This window comes from Hoplias malabaricus, chromosome 14 (assembly GCF_029633855.1).
Source record: "Hoplias malabaricus isolate fHopMal1 chromosome 14, fHopMal1.hap1, whole genome shotgun sequence".
NCBI classification, from domain to species: domain Eukaryota; kingdom Metazoa; phylum Chordata; class Actinopteri; order Characiformes; family Erythrinidae; genus Hoplias; species Hoplias malabaricus.
This window is the reverse complement of record NC_089813.1, coordinates 31,795,159-31,815,141: the sequence shown is the minus strand read 5'-3', so window position 1 is coordinate 31,815,141 and position 19,983 is coordinate 31,795,159. Positions and strand designations below refer to the sequence as shown.

The window sequence follows — 19,983 nt, the reverse complement described above, 5'->3', positions numbered from 1 at the left end:
GGTCTATGACGACGATAAGGAGATGGTCCCTGGTGAAAGTCCATGAAACACAATTGTATTTGAGTGGGTACATGCTCCCAGTCCCACAGAGTCAGTGCAGGTCAGCGCAGTTGTCTTTTAGATGACATGATAACATGTCAGCTATGTGTGTGAAAAGTCATTTCTTTCTGTGTGGTCAGGGCAAAGTGAGAAGCAGTCAGTAGGGAATGTGGATTGAGATTTAATTTATAATTAATTTATCATTTATATCAGAATACACACAGTGTAAGACTTAATATTGATTCATTTCAGCAGAACAAAGGTGACTGACTTGTGAATTAAGCATATATGGTTGCTTACCCAAACAAATTATTTATTACACATTATTTACATATTAAAAGAAATACAGTGGAATCAAGAAACCATGATATTACTGGCAAGGAGTGGATTAAAAGCCAAAAGCCAACATTATGGACTAAGCCAAAGGTGCCCAACTCCAGTCTTGGAGGGCCGGTATCCAGCAAATTTTGGTTATACCTCTGCTCACACACAGCTGAGTCAACTCATTTGTCAGGTTTAAGGGGTGTGTTTTAGCAGAGTAATCACCAAACTTTGCTGGATACCAGGCCTCCAGGACTGGAGTTGGGCACCCCTGGACTAAGCATTAAAGTCAACAGATTACATACACTCACACCTATGGACAATTTGAGTCGCCAATCCACCTGTTATTTTTGGACCGTGGGAGGAAACCCACACGAATACAGGGAGAACACACAAAGCTCCTCACAGACAGTCACCTGGATTCATACATTCACTCACACACATTTAACAAAATGCTTCATAATGGATACTATTCTGTGCTTTATTTTAGTGACACACTCTAGCATCATTATTGTATCTTCAAAACACTTTAAGGATGAAATAGTCATGCGCCACATTGCCCTGCCAAAGCAGTAAATGCTGTCATGGTGACAACTTTTACATCTCGACAAGACAAATCAGCTTTATCGACTTGTGTTTATATGTTCATATAACAGTATATTTTGTGTTTGCCAAAACTGAAGGTGTAAACATTTTAATTGGATTCTTTTATGAGGTACAGAATAATGATTTTCCAACACTAACTTATGAACACAGGAAAAGAGTGCTGGTGCTAAATCTGATATCCCTCTGAATTGTGAGATAGATAGAGAGAGAGAGAGAGAGAGAGAGAGAGAGAGAGAGAGAGAGACGCAGCAGCGCGTCACTGACGCAGCAGCGCTGGTTGCAACATGAAATTGGTTCCAGGGCAAAATTAAGTCAAACAGCTATTTCACAGTCAGAAAAACAGCAGAAGGTGACACACACACACACACACACACAACCTTAGGATAAAACTGCACAAGCCAATTCAGTTTCATAAAGCACAATGCACTCAGTGTCGCTCATGTTCTAATTGCCCTCTTTATTAATGCAAATGTACCCTTAAATGCATTAATTACCATAATCAACTTCCTTTGCACTTTTTATGCACTGACACAGGCTTCAGACCTTCAGGCCGTGCACAACACGCACACACACACACACACACACACACACACACACATATATATATATTCACTGACATTCAGTGTTCTAAACAAGAACTGAATAAGTGAGCTGTTATTAGTGGATAAACTAGTGGTTTAAGCATTAACCCTGACACAGGGCGATTGATTGCTGGTTTGATCTCTGATGATGTGTCAGCTATCTGAGACCGGGAGTGTGCACTAAGTCTTGCTCCCACTCCTCCCCACCCCTCATCACACAAGTTCACTGCCAATCACACAATCTCATTGCTGGCGAGGGCTAGCATCTGTTGCCTCGCATGGCAGATTTGGCCAGTTAATGTTCCCTTCCAGTGTGTTAAAGTCTCTAGTGCCTTTGCATTAGGCCAGCGGTACTGCTGTTCCAAATTAAAAGATTCACACTGAGGCCTTGAACTCACCCTCCCAGATTTCTGTTATTGTGTGTGATTGGGGTTATTAAAACTTATATTAGGCCAACTTCCTGTGCCCAAATCCCTGTTACCCAAAGAGCACTTCAAACTCATCCTACCTGTGGTCTCACCGGTGACCTCTGATGTCTGTTCCAGGCTCAGCACCGCGATGCGTTTGTGCAGGAGCGATACGGTCAGTACGACCTCAGTGACCCATTCCTGGCCCTGCAGAGGGACAGCGAGACGCTGCAGCATGGAGAGGAGGGTCAGCCTCAGGATCGCAGAGCTCAGGTCAGTCCCAACCCTCTGGCTGTGCTGAAGCTGGTGATGGCCCACTGCAAGCGCATGCAGGAGAAGATGATGGCACAGCTGGCAGCTGCGGAGAGCAGGCACAGACGGGTAAGAGATACAGCTGCACCTATATGCAGTATGCAATGTCCAAATATTTGTAGACACCTCTACTTATAAGTGAAATATTTTCAAGTGCAGCCCAATCCCTGTAAAAGTAGACAACAGGCTGTGTTTTTAAAAATCTCTTTCCTTACCGCTCACACAAAAACAATAACAACAAAAATAACCATATATATTTTTCTCTTGATTGCTTTGTACCCAACAAAACCTAATGCTTTTAGAAATAAAACTCCACTGCACAAGTGTCATTCTATCCGTTTAAAACAGAATCAGAAAGATCAAACGAATATATATTTTGGACAGAAAATATTGATTTATATCAAACTATCCTTTCAGTTTCTCACAAAGGAGGATTATTGCCAAACTCTATGATTTTACAGCTGTGTGTGTTTGTGTTTGTGTGTTTAAGCCTTCATCCTCCCCACACAGATGAGTCTTGTGAACTGAAAAGGAACAATGAATAAAAAGGAGTGAGTGAGTGGGAGTGACAGAGTGCATGTGAGAAAGAGAGAGAGAGAGAGATAGAAGAGAGTGTAGATCCACACATATTGTCCCAGTGTACAGTGTTTTGTTCTAAAGCTTCAGTTCCACACAATGGAGCTGTTGTCACACTGACCTTGGGCTTCAAGGGATCCCTCCCTTTTCATTTATTCTGTCCATCATTCTATTCTGTGCCCATTTTCTCATCTTTCTCTCTCTTTCTCTCTCTCTCTCTCTCTCTCTCTCTCTATCTCTCTGAGGTGAGCAGGTTCTTGTGTTGAAGTGCCTTTGATTTATAAGCTTCAGTTGAAACTTGATTAGCCTGAACGATTAGCCTGAAGAAATGTACAGCAAGACTTCTGTATGACCGCAAGGCTGAACTGGAATGTATCGCTCAGTACAGTGCAAAAGTCAGAGACCACCCTTCACTTGTATTTGTGATAAATATAAAATACATAAGATAATCCATGGAGGAGTTCCTTGTTAAAAATGCAGAGAAAATGGAACCATAGACCATCAGAGAGGTCACCATTCGATAAACAGTCACTCTAGTGTTTCTGTCCATCCATCCATCCACTCTGAGAGGACAAAACAATGCTATACAGGTCTGAAAGGTTGGTAACAGCTCTCAGGAAGCTGTTACTGAGTAAAGGAAAGAGACAAAATTATATGCAATATTTGCAAATCAACGAGTAGCTGCTGGTGTTCTTAGAACAATAGACAGGACACTACCATATTTTTATAAAATAATAATTGTGTCTCCTCACATGTCAGTTAAACACTGATGACCACATAGGGAAGTTAATTAAGCATGTATGCACACAGAAACACACCTATCACACATTTACACACCCACATCTCACCCTTTTTGTACACAAACTGCAATCATGGCCGAGATCAATAACAAAGAAGAAGCACATAGCCGTAATAGGCGATATGAATAAATTTATGACTGATATGTTGTTTGTGCGCGTGTTTGTTTTAAGGTCATTGCAGATCTGGAGGAAGAGAAACGGCGCCATGCTCAGGACACGGCCGAGGGCGATGATGTCACGTACATGCTGGAGAAGGAAAGAGAAAGACTACTGCAGCAGGTAACCTAGCAACAGCAGCAAAACACAAACAAACAGCCACCTGTACGCAGCGTAACCTGAATCAATCAGGCTGAGACACTGTAAACAGGATTAACTGATGCGAACGGGTAAAAAAGCTATAATGAATATGTAATTACACACCTTCCGGCATCTACAAGAAAAAGTTTATCCTGGGAGGGTTGTTGTATTTGAATGAATGATGTATTGTTACTCTTGGGTAGTGCTTTTCTGGACATTCAAAGCGCTTTGGAACATTAGGGAGTCCCCTCAACCACTCCCAGTGTGCAGCATCTACCTGAATGATGCAACAACACCCGATCTGTGCCAATACACTCACCACACATCAGGCAATCGGTAGATTATAGGGAAAGATTAGGCCAGTTTTATTTGAAGATAGGGATGATTAGGAGACCAGGGGTGACCACAATTACAGATTTAGCAGGACATCCATGTAACAACCCAACTTTTCGAAGAAAATAATGATATTTCATGACCATAAATGTATGTCTACACAGACAACAGGGATAGCCTTGCTTTTGGAAGGCACCCATGGATGCTGCTTAGTGCCTAAAGAGAGTGATCAGCTTTGGTACTTATCCGTTTGTGGGCTCTGTAATTGATGGGATTTCCTCATCACAAGGCACACTCATCACAATGCTGGCCAGGAAGGAAAGCTGATGTAACAGAATGGGAATTTAGTGTTCACTTCCATGCTTATAGAACTGTTCAATGGCATTCCATTTGCAGTATGTTGACGTTTGGTGGCGCTTCATCTTGGAAGCAGTTCTCGCTAGTCTTCGTTCAGTCATGTGATTGAACACCCTAGTTAAGCCTTGCCAAAATCAGGGAGAGAAACTGTGTCTATGACTCAGTTTGCTCTGCAGTTGTGATATAAAAGCTAAGTCACAAAGAACATATGAAGTGAGTTTTGATGACATCCCACTCCTGATCACAGATGACCAAAGGATAAGACACTCATATAAATGTAGACTTGAACATGGCTAGGAATACATTTCAGAATGGATTGGATCTGAATGGAAGTCAAGGAGAAAACATGAGATTATTCGTCAGGACCTAAAGCAAGAAGGGGTAACAATGCTAAACTGTGTACAGTAGACTACAAAGTTTAAATATCAAACCTGTAGCCTCCAACCTGCTTAATTTACACCTGTGTTATGTTTCCTTATACAGTCCTAGGTTTTCCTGATTTATTTAAAATGGTTTTTGTTTGTTCCTCTTTCTTGTTTAGTTTTCTCATTGGCTTGTGTCCTTCTCAGTGGTTATCTCAGTGTATCTGTGTACCCATTTGCCAGTACATATTTTGCCTTTTCTTAGACTTTAAGTGAGACGCCCTTGTGTTCTGCAAATACATCCATCCGCTTCCAGCTCCACAGTGTTATGGCAGTAAGCGTATCAGCTGTGATCAGGACGCCCCGCTTCTGTCTCAGACTGGGGATAAAAACGGCCTAGGCTTTTAAAGAGCAGCATTGTGTAACACAATGGGGCGTCTGGACTATGTATGTGTGTGTGTGTGTGTGTCTGGCGGGGGTCTTGCAGAATTGTTCTATAGGAAGCCTGCAGAGGAAAAGGCTCATTGTTTTTAGGGCAGTTGCTGCTGTGTGATGTGTGGGTAAAGGAAGAGGTGATAAGGTCAGAGGACAGAACATTGAGAATTACGTAAGAACTGCTTCCTGCCTTCCTGCCCAGCCCAGACACGAGTCACATCATACAGAGCATTATAGCTGGTTCATAGCTCTTTTACAGCTGCATTGAAGCTATCATACACTGCATTATAGCTGCATCACATGGCACTTTTCCACTGCATAGGACCTACACGACTCTACTAGACTCTGCACATAAACGTCTGCACATACGTCTAAAACATAAACGTAAAATAAGGCACGTAAAACACGTAAGGAACACGTAAGGAACGTAAAACAAAAATGTAAAGTAAGGCATCCCACTCCTGACCATGTCGACACCTCCCGTAGTTTCCTCTTCAGCTTCACCCTTCACTGATATTCCCTATGTTTACAGCTTTCCCGTATGATTATTAGGAAAAAACACTCTGGAATGTACAGGAAAAACCCTTTCAGTTCACCCAAAAACACTGGATAAATATCTGCTCTATGAACACATTAGATCTCTGAAGCAGGGGTATTTCATATGGGTCTGAGGGAATCGTTTCTGTGAATTCCCTGTTTTAACAATTCCAACAAACTTGTGAGTAACTGCTGAGCTAAAGCAGGTTGTGTTTGAGCAGGAAAAGCTCGAAATTGTTCCGGACTAACTCAGCAAAATATCCTGGAATGGGTCCAGGTATCCCTGCTCTAGAGAGCAAAGATGAATTTCAGCAACATAAGCACATTTTACTGTACTTTTATACGTGGTATAAATCTTCACAGGTATCATTTATACACAGCTGTTATCTTAAATATATCTCTGTCCTAATGTATCACATTTTCTGCCGAGGACTTGAGGGATAGGTCAAAATCATGAACGTTTTCGCATGTCCAGACGCTGTTTGACACATTCATCTTGTGTTTTCATGTTGTCTCCTGGTTGGTGTGCAGCTGGAGTTTGAGCGTTCGAAGGCGGAGCGTCTGGAACGTGAGCGACAGGCTGCATGTGGTAAGGTGGAGGAGGACCTAGCCCAGCAGCAGCAGCTCTCCTCTGCCCTGGCCAAAGAATGCCAGCGAGCAAGTGCCCGTGCCCAGGAAGAGAGCCAGCGCGTGGCCCAGATGTGTGAGCAACTGGAGGCGGAGCGCCGTACCATTCAGTCCATGCGGGTGGAGCTGGAGGCGGAGCGAACCCGCGCCCTGCAAACAGAGGCCCGGGCGGAGCGGCAGCTGGCGGAGTTCGATACAGAGCAGGAGCAGCTGAAACTAAGGCTAAAGAAAGAGGAGCAGCGAAGTAAGGAACTACAGGACCTGATTGAGAGCCTAAAACGGGAGCTAGAGGAGATAAAGCAGAGGGAGAATGAATGGAGAGCAAAGGAGGAGGAGGTGGCAAAGAAGGCAAAGGAAGCTCCAGCTAAATCCACTGTGGCATCTATAGACTGTCAAACGGAAACGGATGGAAAATCGTTGGCCGTGGAGACGTCCCAGAGGCCGAGGCTCAACGGCTACCTCCTGCGTAAAGAGAGCGAATCTTCACTGGATGAGAAGAGCGCTGAAAACGGAGGCCTGGAGAACGGGGGAGGCACGGTGAGCTCTCCTGTCCAGCCACAGCAGTCTCTGTCCCCAAGTGGGACAGCCTGCTCATCCCTCTCGTCTTCACCCTGTTCCTCGCCGGTGCTGGCCAAGCGACTTGCCTCTTTGGGCTCCTGCAGCCCCACGTACCCTTCGTCCTACCAAGCCAGCGTCAACCAGCGCTTCCAAGCCGCACGCCACAAGTTCCAGCAACAGGCGGAGCAAGAGCAGCAGCATCAGCAGCCACATTCGCCCCGAGACCTGTCACCAACCACCACCCCTACACCTCCACACGAGAACTCCACGGCCAAGCAGATCGCCCGCAACACCGTCACCCAGGTGAGGGCTCATAATATAATTAAAAGAATAATAATAAAACATTTTAGGGAACAGAACTGGACTTTAAAACCATTGTGTCATTAAAAGGTACATTTACTCTGTTGACAATGATGTACCTCTACTGTACTGTTCTTCTGAGAGTGTACCACATAAAACTATATTTGTGATAATATCTGAATAGCTTCAAAATCATTGTGGTGCTTCGCTGACCTGCCTCTGTCACTGCTACTCTTTGCTCAGCACTGCAGAAAGTGCACCATGTAAATTTTGGAGGAGAGTAGGACCCACCTCAATACAGTACTGTAAAAATGAATTACAATACGGAGCGCCCCAGAAGCACAAAATCTAAATCTTACGTAGCATTTTACATTATCACCCAAACCCCCTGTGCATCCAGTGCATCCAGCTCTTCACTCCTCATAACCTCATATTTACTCTTCAAGACCCTACATGCCATCTCTGCACTGGGACAACACTGAGAATGTTTTAAACCCTGGTTTGCATTGGATTATGCCATAATCCATTGCTGGAAGTCCCCAGATGTTTATTCCTTTGTGAGATCATGTCTGGTCCTGCAAGACTAGACCATTTCTGATTCGATTCTGACTAATCTCTGAGCATCTTTGAACTGTGTTCCTCTATTCCCAGGTGCTGTCGCGATTTACCAGCCAGCAGGCGGCAGGTAAACTTCCCATTCCCAACAGCTCTCCGTTTGGAACGGACTACCGCACCTTGGCATCTTCTTCTTCTCCTACGGGGAAAGGGCCTGGTCCCCTGTCGCCCGGTATTCGCTCGCCCATCATCCCCAGGAGCCACCCACCTCCCGTACCACCCAAGAAAGCTAGTATGAATCAGACTCCTGGATCTCCTGTCCCCTCCTCCCGTGCCAGCCACTTTCCAGAGCTGTCTGGCAGCTGTGGCCTCACCAGCTCACAGGAGGGAGCTAAGGAGTTGGACCTGGTCGTGTCTTCCTCCAGCTAACCACCAACAACTGCATCCAGTTCATGACCAGCACAAATTTGACTAAATGGTCTTTTCCATATACTGCAGTCGCCCTTTGCCTCTCTCTCATGGCCTTGACCATAACCCCTCCCACAAAGGCAGAATTACAAAGCACTGAATGGGTGATGAATTGCTGGATGATGCCATTTCCTTTGCTCAGCACACCCAAGCATGTATAGGCTAATCATTTACAAGGCTTCAGAGGAGGCTGTTGGTGGACATTAAGAAACTCAAGTCTACCACTGGGCTTCTCTGTGAAACGGATGACACTTATAATGATTTTTTGTTTGTTTTTTAATCTATTGTTGTCTTATTTTACCTCTTAAAAAGATATTTTATTTATCCCTAAATGTAGGCAGTCTTATTGTGCCATGCTTCATGTCCAGAATGGTTAAAAAAGATTTTTTTTTCTCTATCAAAAAGTGTTTTTTAAAATGAACAGCAATAATTCATTCTCAGGTAACTGATCAACTGATGGAAACCTTTAGCGCAGGACCTCGGCATGTCCCTCACCTAGAAACATTTTTGCAACATTTTTGCAGTTCCAGTACAACAAATGAGACTTTTATCAAGTTTTCAATGTAATTTAAGTCCAGCATGTTCCTAAATCACTTTAAACCGTCAAAGAAACTGATATATAGGGTGACCAGACGTCCTCTTTTATCCGGACATCCTCTTTTTTAGACTTAAAAAATGTCCGGCCGGAATTTCACAAACGTCCGGGATTTTGTTTTTCTAGAGCTTACATAGAACTTCGAGAAGTTTCGTTCACAAACTAGTCCCGCCCTCCCCTACTCCGATTGGTTCGCTTCAGTGAGAAGGGGGCGTGTTGAAGTAGCCTAAAATCTTCTGATTGGACGGTCTGACTGCAGAGCTACCGTTATTGGTCGATAACCTTCTCTGTAAACATTTAATTGGTCAGTCTGCACGTCAGTAGTCCTCGTTTACGTCAGGCAAATCTCAAGTACCTACCCTCATCTCGAGCAGCTATGCCGAAACGTCAAAAAGTTCTCGGATGAGTTAAAAAAGAAATTCCCATGTTTTGTGTAGCAAATAAAGGTGTAAAGGACCTAAAAGCACACATAGGTTCAGCTAAGCATACAACGGTAGCGAGGGGCGTGACCTCGAGTCCTCTTTTTCACCATCTCAGATCTGGTCACCCTAGATATAGGTTTGAGGACAACTGAGAAATCGTGTTTTATACTAACCTGAATTCAAATCATGCCCAAAGTACCTCCGAGACTAGAATCATTTAACTTGAAGGTCTCTGTAAATCGAAATTAGGTATAATCTGCGTCTTGAACTCTCTTTCAGTGCACAAAATATGTCCAATTCGTTTGTGATGAAAAGCTGCTTCATCTGGTGAAGAAGAACAAATGAGCACAGCGCCCTCTTGTGTTAACAAGGTGAAAAGCTTTATCGCCGGGTCCATTTAAGGCATTAAAACACAAAGGTTTAGACAAAGGTCTAAAGGTATTTAAAAACGCTTTACATTAATATGCACTTATTGAAAACACAGGTTTTAAATTGTGTGCACACACATTATAATATCCACAGAAAAGCAATGCTAATGGACAATGGAATGGGTTCCTCTCTAGTGTCTTTAGAATTAGCTGAAGCTTGACCCCACTTTGGTCAGCAAACTATTAAATTATAACAATGTAAACAATTTCAGAGGAGTTACCATAGAAACTAAGATTATATACACTATAATCTTATATGAACTAGGCCTTTTCCAACTTGAACTGGCACATGAAAACTCATTCTTTGCTTGTGATATACAGGGCAGTTAAGACCGGGGTGCAGGGTTTGTGGTTTGAAATAAGCTGCCAATAAGTCTGCTAAGTGCTAAGCATGTTATAAATGATGCAAAAAGTTACTGCATGCTTTTTTTTCTACATGCTGATGTGAAGTTGAAAACACTGGCTTTGTGAATGCAGATTCAGATCCTTGTGTGTACAGAATATTAGTCACATTTATGTTGTCTTATAATTTTAACAACTGTAGTCGAAACCATTCACTGCAGTCTCACGGAGTTGTGTGTAATTTGTAATAGTAGCTAGCCCAGCAGCAATGTAGGAACTAGATATAATTATTACAAAAATGAAAGCACAAATAAGGTTAAGTCACTTAAATATTTAATGTTTCCTCAGTTTGCTAGATTTAAAAACATTTTTTATGTAAGCCCATGGATCACATTACTGGCTGTATAGGAATGGATGTTTTTAAATGCTTTCCAGTGTGTGTACCCAGCTTGTTTCTACTTTTTCTGACACTTTGTATGTAAATCTAAATTGTTTAACCTAAAAAATGACCAAAAGGTGGATGGTGCTCAATAGATACATTATTCTTGTTAATGGATAGCTACATTCAGTACCTTTTTTTTTTGTACTTGTTAAATGCCTCTGCGCTGTCCCCTAGTGATCACTTACTGTACTTTTACTGGACTTGAACTGCCCCAGCATGGGCTTATACTACTGTCTTTTTGAAGATGATATATTTTACCTGACATTCAACACACTAGAGTGAAAATTCCATTGTTTTACACATCGACAAAATAAAATTTTTGGAGCTCACCACGTGTTGCATTTGTTCTAAATATAAAATCAGGATATGTTCAACATCAGATTGTGTTTGAGGATGTATAGTGAAGGCAAAGGCTTGGTCTGTACAAAAGGAGCTCAACGGCAGTGGCTCTGAAAATGGATAGAAATTAGTTTTCATCAAACACTAATGAAAGCATTAATAGTGAAAACCCTGCCAGTTGCACAATTGAGAACATTACCTGGTTTTATTCATGTTATAATCTGCAAACTATGACTGTGTTATGTGATGGTGTATTGATTTCAGTTGATACTACGGTCATACAAATATTACGACTATTTCTGGGCCTGAAACTGGAGTTTAAAATGCTCCTTGGTTCTGGACTTCAGAAACCTGCCACATTTTTGCTGCAAGACATTACTTCATCAAAGGAAATTGAGGTTATTTTCATGACTTAGGGACTGGTGATGTTTTTTTTTGAAAGAATGAGACTACAGACAAAACTGAATCTGGGCAAAAATCTTCATAAGTTTTTCAGTCATTGGTTTGGTGCCAATTCTTTTATTACCTGTGAGTAGCATATACTTTGCTAAAATCAGCATAAGAGCCATGTTACAGGACAGAGAAAGAGAGAGAGACAGAGCGAGAGAAAAAGAGTGATATAACACAGTCTGACAATGCTTCTGTGTTCAGGGTGAATTTACAGTGTGGGAGGGGGAAGGGGGGGAAGCACCCAACAGTACCATGACATGAACATGCGACAGCAACACTGGCGGCTCCCCGTTCTGCTCCGGGACAGGAGAGTGCATAGAACAACTCAGATTCCCTATTTGCATCATAAGACTTGTTTGATTCAGCACACTCCAAAGCGCACACGATGTCTGTAACAAAGGAGTGCTAGGATGGTATTTTAAGGACTGCTTAGTAAAATATAACATCTGTATGTATAAATATGAAACTCAAGACTTAATTTGGACTTCTTTGCCATGGGAAAGAGGACTATTGGTTTCTTTGTTTTTATTGATTTGTGGGTTGACTTCAAATGTCTGCAGTTAGGAAGAATTTTAAGATACAGGTGGAGGGAGATACTGAGAGGGGGGAGTTAAGACAAAGACGTATTCCAAACCCATAAACAAACCCCCTCCCTGCATATATGCTCTGCAAGAATCAGTTTGGGGGCCAAGACAAAAAAGAAGAAGAGAAAGAAAGAGAGGAGGTTTGTTCTGAGTATTGGACTGAAGACAGTAGTTACTGAGTGAGACAGCAGTTCTCTGTGCCATCTTTACAATTAAACCGTACTCACAAGCATCCAATCCATTGCAGCTCACAACAACGACAACAAAAAAAAACTATGATTTACACTCTCAGAGAATTTTGGACAGACTGAACAGATGAATTTATGCTTATGCAAGAATAGCATCAGATTTACTGATAATTTCGATCCAAACTCCCTCAAAGCTCTCGTCTGACCCTCCAATAGCTGAGACCGGACTGAGTCCTTTAACAAACCAGAAACCAAATGGAATCACATCCTCTTTGTAACAAACTGTAGAGTAGGTTCCTTGTATTTTTTTTTTGTTTGTTTGTATTTTGATTGATTTTTTTTTTTCCTGGGGATTCTCCCTCTGGTTAGCGAACAGCGTGTAGTTTTCATCTTGACCGGTTCTGCGTTGAGAGAGAGAGAGAGAAAGAGAGAGGTGGAACCAGCCAGGTTCTAGGCGTTCTGCATCTCTTTGCCAATCTTGTAGCTGAGGATCTTGTTCCAGTCAATCTTGGTGCGGGTAACGGGAAGCTGCCTGCGCAGAGCCTTGAATGTCGTATCTGACATCGTCTGGTAGTTCTCACTGATGGCCGTCTAGGGAGAGAAACGTGACGTGATCATTAATGTTTTGAATCTCAATATGGTCCATCTTTTTAAATAATGGGCAATGTTTAAAAAGGCTGTCCTTTAAATGCATTTACCTGGTAATCGTTTTCCGCATTTTCAATAATTTTTACAAATTCCTTGGCAGTCGTCTCTTCATCCTAAAGATGAGAAAAGAAATTAACCATTTGCTTTGTTGTAGAATACCACACTAGTGTTTGTGGATCTTCTGCCAGATCTTTTTAATAAAAGCACACAAAGAGTAAGAACCAATGTACATCCACTCACAGATACTATGATGGACTCCTCCACTTCTTTATGACTGACCAGCTGAACATTACCATCCTCATAATAATGCACCTGCCACAAAAACACACTCATTACGTAAGTAATGAGATCATTCATACAGTACCTACTAATGGTGCTCTTCCACCGCATGTTCCAGCTCCACTCGACTCGACACGCTTAAAGCTTGTTGCTTTTCCACTCGCAGGGCGCCCCCGCAAAATGGAGCCGAAGACATCGCAAACCCCGCCTCTAACAGGAATCGCTGGCTTTGAAAACCACAACACTAAAGTAAAGTGTTAAAGTGGTAACGTAAAGTTTGGCGCTGTTTACTAAACACAGTTCTGCAGCCCAGTTCTCGCAGATCAGTTTTACTTGTTGCATGTTGGGCTTTCACGGGATATTTGTCGGCCATTGGCCCAAGAAGCATATAAACCTCCTCAAAACACCTTGAGGGAAAGGTACGAGCGGCCGTTGTGAGTCAGCTAAAAATAAATATGAAAGCTACTGTAACTTAAGAGACTGTACAAGCATCAGGTTTGTGCTGGATTTGAATGATCTCTGCATTTTTTGGTAATTGATATGGCTCTGGCCAATCAGTGCTCTACAGGGTTAACACGTCACCATTTAGTACCTACTCTGCACAGTTGGAACTCCCGGTTCCAGGGACCAGATTTGGCCGGTGGAAAAGCAAAAAAGCCGTGCCGAGTCGAGTAGATTCGTGTAGGTTCCAGGCAGCGGAAAATCGCCATAAGACAAATTCAAGGAAATGTTTGATGATGAAGAGACTACAGATAATGATGTGGAAATGAAGAAATGAAATATTACACCAGAAAATATAATTTTGTAAAAATCTTTTAAATAAGTTTTAAATCACCTTGAACTGGTTAAAAAAATTCATGAATCAAGTCAATGCTAGACTTGTATAACCATGCCACTTCAAATCTCAGAACTAAATACTTTAAGTTCTCTTTTCTACACAGGACTAGTGGACTCACCTGAATCTTCAACACTCCGACCACCTGAGAGGAGGACTGGCTGATGGTGAACTTCCATTCTGACCTGCACCGACCGTTCCTGTGTATACACACGCAAACAAACATTCCATTTATGCAATTTATAAGGACACTAGTCATTAGGACTGGAATTAAATAACATGATCGTTCATCTGAGACAAAGCTGAATTTTATGTCATGATTGAATGATTTTAGTTGAGGAGTAGTTTAAATACAAAGCAGCTGTACAATTGAGAAACTGGATTGATGCAGTCCTCTAGTGTTCATTCACTGAAAACAAAGAACACAGACCATAACTGATAAAGGCTTGGGCTCGAACACTGACCAGAAGTTTTTAGGCTGAAACTGGTGACCCTCAATGCAAGCAATAATGGTCTTCTGACCGTCCACTGTTTTTCCATATACCTGTAGAGAAAATGGAATTTTTCACACCATTGTGGCTTCAAGCTAAATTAAATATATTACTTGAACACAATCAATGTATTGTAGTAGGTGTCCTGATTATTGTAACAAATCCTGTTAACGTTATTTGAGTAGTTTATATTGGACAGGTATACCACAGATGTCAAATCTCTATCAGTATTCACTCATTGTGTATAATACACTGGCCTTGACGAATGGTAAAAAAAAAAATATTATTATTAGGCTCTGGACCCAGTGTGACCCTGAACTAGTTAAGCATTTGCAGAAAAATAATGATATTTGGCTTAGCTAAAGCTTACAGAAAAAGCAGAAAATACCTGTCCTTCTCTGATACTGACCCTCAAAGCATAAACAGGTTGATGCCAATACAATAGGATGTTTCTTTTAAATAAACAGTTTGTATTTAATTAAAATATTAAACATTAAATTATCATCTAGAAGTAGGTACACTTGTCACCACAGGCTAAAATGCATAGATAACAACATGGCAACACACAGTGTGAGTGTGTGCTGATTCCGGCTAGATTTTTAACACGATTAGATGAGATTTATTCATTTTCCCTACAGTATTTTTTGTATATATTGTCCTAATAACGAAGCAGATTTATCTGTTGATAATCATAAATCACAACCTGACAAACCCATTTTGCTGCTGTTGTCTGGTAAGTTTAGATTTTTCAATCCTGCACTTGTGTAGTTAAGCATAGTGTGAACTTGTTTTATAATGCATAAAAGTAAAAAAATGGTTAACATGAAAAATGACAAACATGACAGTTATCTGCTAATAAATTTACACCAGTGCATCCCTAATGTATTCAAATTCAGTGTAAATGTGCGGAATCTAGTGTCAGTGCACATGCTTATCAAACTTACAATAGTAGTGGATGGGAATATATGTTTATGTATGTTTATACCGTGCACACTCCAGTTGGGTAATGCTCTTTGACATAGGCACGAAGTGCATTGTCACAGGCATCTCTCCAGGAGTGCAGGGCGGTCTCTCCTTGGTAGGGCTGAGGGTCACTGGCTTCTTTACGCAGGTGATCAAAACGGAATGACTTGCGGCTCCGTGGGTCAAAGTATCGTCCCTGACCCAGGTCACCATGCTCCGTAATTAGAACCTACAGAAAGCATAGCAGGAAGTAGAAAAAGCAAACATTTATGCATACATGAACATCTACCGTTTTTAAAGGGTTCGTTTTCATAATACAGTAAGACGATTAATTATTCTGCTTTAAAAAACATAATAACAATTCATAGTGGGTTTTTTAAGAGTATAGAAGATTTCCCATTCCCATTAAGAAACTTTATATTACCTGCAACTCGTTTCTCTTTTTTTCCCTTTTAAACTCCATACATTGTTAAGCCCAAATAAAGTTTCTTGGGACACTTTCATTGTATAAAACTGCAGGCTCAGGCCCCAAATGGATTTGTGAAATTGTGGGAAACATTTGAAAACCAATTGATAAAGATGTCTAACGATTATATGACAACAAAATTGGCTGAATTAACAGTAAAGTATCTTTGCTCACTACTTTTTCCATCCTCTTTACAACTGAATGTTACACAACTGACATTTTCTAGTTCATGGTATCAGTTCTGTAATAGCAATTTTGACTAATATTGAATACAGGCTCAGAGCCGGAACCAATCAGACCAGGACCCTGGAATCGACGATGAGTAGCAGATAACATACTTCACAAGGAAGTTCACAGAAGGAAATCTCTGAGTAAATAAGCCTTATAGCTTTGCAGAACTGAATCATTTCCAAACCATAAAGAAATATTTAACTACTGAGACTAGCCTTTTACATCACAATGTTTTACTGAAACAGTTCCACATAAATGAGCACTACTCAGGGGGGAAGATGTTTTGTATTGAAAAAGAAACTTCACAGTACTACAAAACAAGCAAAAGTTTGATTGTGTTTTTTATGAAGACTCTTACCGACTCCTCTGAATTTTCCAGCTTCACGGGGGTGAACTGATCCATGTTATACTGGGCAAAGGCACTGAGAAAACAAGATGAATAAAGCAGGATAAGAAAAGAAATCTACATTTTTGATGGCATGCATTCAACTCGTCATTATCACTGTCCCTGGACTCATTGAAATTTCTGAGTTCACTGGACAGTTCTAAAAGTGACCCACTACAGGCTTTAATAAACAAAAAACACTTACTGTGCTGCCCCCTCCCTGAGGAGGTTATCGTTGTTGAGGAGAAGCCGCACATCTAAAGAAAGGACAAGTGTTATATTCTGTACATACACATCTCACACACTTAAGAATAAACAATAAAATCTGAATAACTCATTCATGAACAGGTACAGAACACTTTGCACACAATTACAAGTTTGTGCAATAACTACACAATAACTAGACTAGTTGCCATATTTTATGTATAATCTATTTCTGCACACATCAAGTGTAGCATTCGTCTAAAATTACACATACTCAGTGGGAGCTCTTATTGTTCAGCAGCAAGAACAAGATCAAGTTTGTTCCACATGTCATTGGTTTGCCCATGTGTTACAAATCTAAACGCACCGTTGAAGACTTCGTTGAACTCGCCAGGCGGAGCATGGGTGACAAAGTTAGCTGCTATGCGGACCTGCACAAAAGCATCAGAAAATAAGTTAGGTCTTGTGTTACAGTAGACGGAAGGGATTTCCTTACAGTACTAAAAAGACTCATCTAACAGTATTGTTTATTTAGGGCCATTTATTTATTTAGGGTGATTCCCACGGTCTTAGTAGAATCACAAACTTTTTGGCACAATGCCTCATTGTTGGTTTTAAGTTATTTGGAGAGGGAGTTAAATCAATATAGTCTAATATATTCAAACAAAGCAGCAATATCTGCAGTGTTTTTTTTTTTATTAAATAAATGGTACAATGTTCCTACGCAATTACAAAATAAATTTTACAATTCCTCAATTTTTTTCTGCCCCAATAAATCTTTGCAGCAACAAGCCTGAATTAGACAATGAAACAAGATTAAATCTAGACATAATGAAGGTAATTTTAGACATTTAAAATATTTTTTTAATAAAAAAAAAAGTATTTAATTTTTTTGTTTTTAAAAAAAGGGGCATGCTTGAAAACACTGAGCTTTCAGTTCATGGGACAAATAATTGACCAACTATGAAGTGAGAATCATGAAGATCCAGTAGCACTTCCCCTCTATAATCTGTACAGTTATAAAAGATTCATTAAGTATTCACTCTAAACAATAGATCAAAGCACGAGAGCTTCTGGATAAACATTCACACACATCTTTACAGAACATGAGTGAGCCAGCAAAAAGTCGTTTGTGAAAACAGGTTGTACAAGTAAAAACGATACAAATCAGTCTGCTCATGGTGTATGCTTTGGTTCCATATGTTAATGGAAATTTAAAATCTGTGTTTAAATTATTTAGGCCTAAGTAGAGTCAGAAGGAAAAAGCGGTAAATCAAAAATAAAGCTGGTCAAGATCTGTGATAATTATAAAATTAAGAATTAGTAGGAGTAAAAGAGGCAGAATTGAGATTAACAATGCAACAGTCTTTTTGTAGATGTATGCCATACTGTATGGCATCTCAAATTATTTTTACATTATCAGCAACATTAGATCCCCTCCCAAAAAAATTGCACACTGCTTGCACGATTGTGAAAACTGGGGAAAAACATGTTGCTTAAATAACTGCAGTAAGCCCCATCTGCCATTATTAGGTGGTGTAAAAACTGCAAAAGACAAAGTTGGAAAACATCATGATATCTTACACAAGGTTTTAAGAGCTATCAGTTTAATATCCATATGTAATGGCTGTAAGGATTATGCTTTATTTTCCTTGTAGTTTCGCCCATTGTATGCATTTAAAAATTGACAGTACTAACAAAAAACTGTACTATCATAATGCATGTTCTCTTAAGGTGCACCATGTGCAAATGTTACAGACCGACAATTTATCAGTATGTGATGGGTTTGATTTCCACTGTGTATTTTAGCATATCTGCTGCAAATCTTGTTTTATGACCAGCGTTCAGGCATTAAACACAGTACTACAAGTTTGTTTTCCTCCATTTGACTACCGTTAAGTTTCCAGTAACACTTTCTAACTGAAACTGTAAAAGTGCAAGGCACTGAGGTGAGACTTCGTGCCAAATCAGATGCAAGTTATTTCAGTTCAAACGGGCGATCACAGAACTGGTGAAGGGAAGGAACTGAAAAAAGTCATTTTATTTGCTGATCATAGACTTCGTTAGTTTGCGAGAGGAACATAAATTACAGTGGGTTTTAGTTTACTGTGGTTATTTTTGGCAATATGTAAAAATCAGTGAATCGGAATGCTCTATTTTTGGTAGGCGGGTATGTGTCGGCACTGCTACTTCCTGTACTGTTAGTCATTTTTGACAAGTAACATTAGGCGAGCTAACGCCCGGGTCAGACAAAACGGCGCTTAAACGCCTTTCTGAGCCCATGAACAAAACTATATCGACCAACCGGTATCGGTGGGTAACTCTGCTGCAAGTCCCGCCGTCTAAAGGCGAGTTCTAAAGAAAGATTACTAAGTGCTTCGCTAGCAGAAGAGGGAATGTTTACTAGCGGCTGCCATTCCCTAAACGGGCAGCTCCTCCTCGGCTTCCTCTATAACAACGAGCCGAACTTCGCCACACATTTGGCAGTTTCTGACCCCTAATTTCCGTTCCTCTTTAAATGCACGACAGTCACAAACTCGCATATAACCAACCGCTGCACCATTTAAGGCGGAACGGGAAACTGGAATAAACAGCGGGCGAATAAAGAGCCCAGTTCCAGCCTCGTCTGTACGAGCTAAAGCTACGCTAGCTAACAATCTGCCAACAGACTACCGACGCTCAAATGTCGGCCGTTCGAGGCCGCAGTTAAGGCCCGAGTCCTTGTAGCGCTTTATCATCGACCCGCAGCCCGAATACGAGCACGTTTTGCTCAGAGGAATGTGAAAGAAAGCGGCTCGTACCTTCTCCTCGTCGGAGAGCGGCTCCTCAAAGTCGGTCATTTTAGCTCCAGCAGTCCAGCCTCAACGCGCACAGCATCATGGGTACGGCGCTGTCACGCTCATAACCATAATAGGTCAGAAGAATGTGATTGGTCCAAATCGAGCAGAAAGACAGTTCAGCTCAATCCGACACCCAGCACTCACAACGACAGAGAGAGAGAGGGAGAGAGAGAGAGAGTATTACAAAAATACATGTTTAGCAAACAGTAAACTACAATACATACCAGTCATTGACTATGTTGCCTATTAAAGACCTGCTCATGAATATGCAAAAACAAACAGTCGAAGCCATTTCTGCTTTAAAAGAGCATTCTACCAAAGACAGCCCATGACGTGCAGATTTATACAGATATGGTTTTCTATGTCACAAACCTAAAGAA

At 41.1% G+C, this 19,983-nt stretch overlaps 2 protein-coding genes across 3 annotated transcripts in view; one reads left to right on the top strand and one right to left on the bottom strand.

The window, feature by feature from the left end:
* Positions 1-9,672, top strand: part of cttnbp2nlb (CTTNBP2 N-terminal like b) — a 34,521-nt gene extending 24,849 nt beyond the window's left edge. For both annotated transcript variants that reach the window (XM_066643558.1, XM_066643559.1), the window contains exons 3-6: positions 2,093-2,335; positions 3,814-3,921; positions 6,495-7,451; positions 8,100-9,672. In XM_066643558.1, the coding sequence (XP_066499655.1) occupies positions 2,093-2,335; positions 3,814-3,921; positions 6,495-7,451; positions 8,100-8,432 (1,641 nt within the window). In that variant the 3' untranslated portion in view covers positions 8,433-9,672. The remainder of the gene's footprint in view (positions 1-2,092; positions 2,336-3,813; positions 3,922-6,494; positions 7,452-8,099) is intronic.
* A 1,689-nt stretch (positions 9,673-11,361) lies between these two features.
* On the bottom strand, positions 11,362-19,661 carry capza1b (capping actin protein of muscle Z-line subunit alpha 1b). The gene is made up of 10 exons (XM_066643560.1): positions 19,565-19,661; positions 17,131-17,194; positions 16,765-16,816; positions 16,533-16,596; positions 15,500-15,706; positions 14,488-14,567; positions 14,145-14,223; positions 13,150-13,221; positions 12,960-13,022; positions 11,362-12,852 (listed from the first exon to the last, which is right to left on the bottom strand). The coding sequence occupies exons 1-10, from the start codon at positions 19,601-19,603 to the stop codon at positions 12,712-12,714; spliced, it is 861 nt and encodes a 286-aa protein (XP_066499657.1). The 5' UTR covers positions 19,604-19,661; the 3' UTR covers positions 11,362-12,711.
* Between the last annotated feature and the right edge of the window lie 322 nt (positions 19,662-19,983).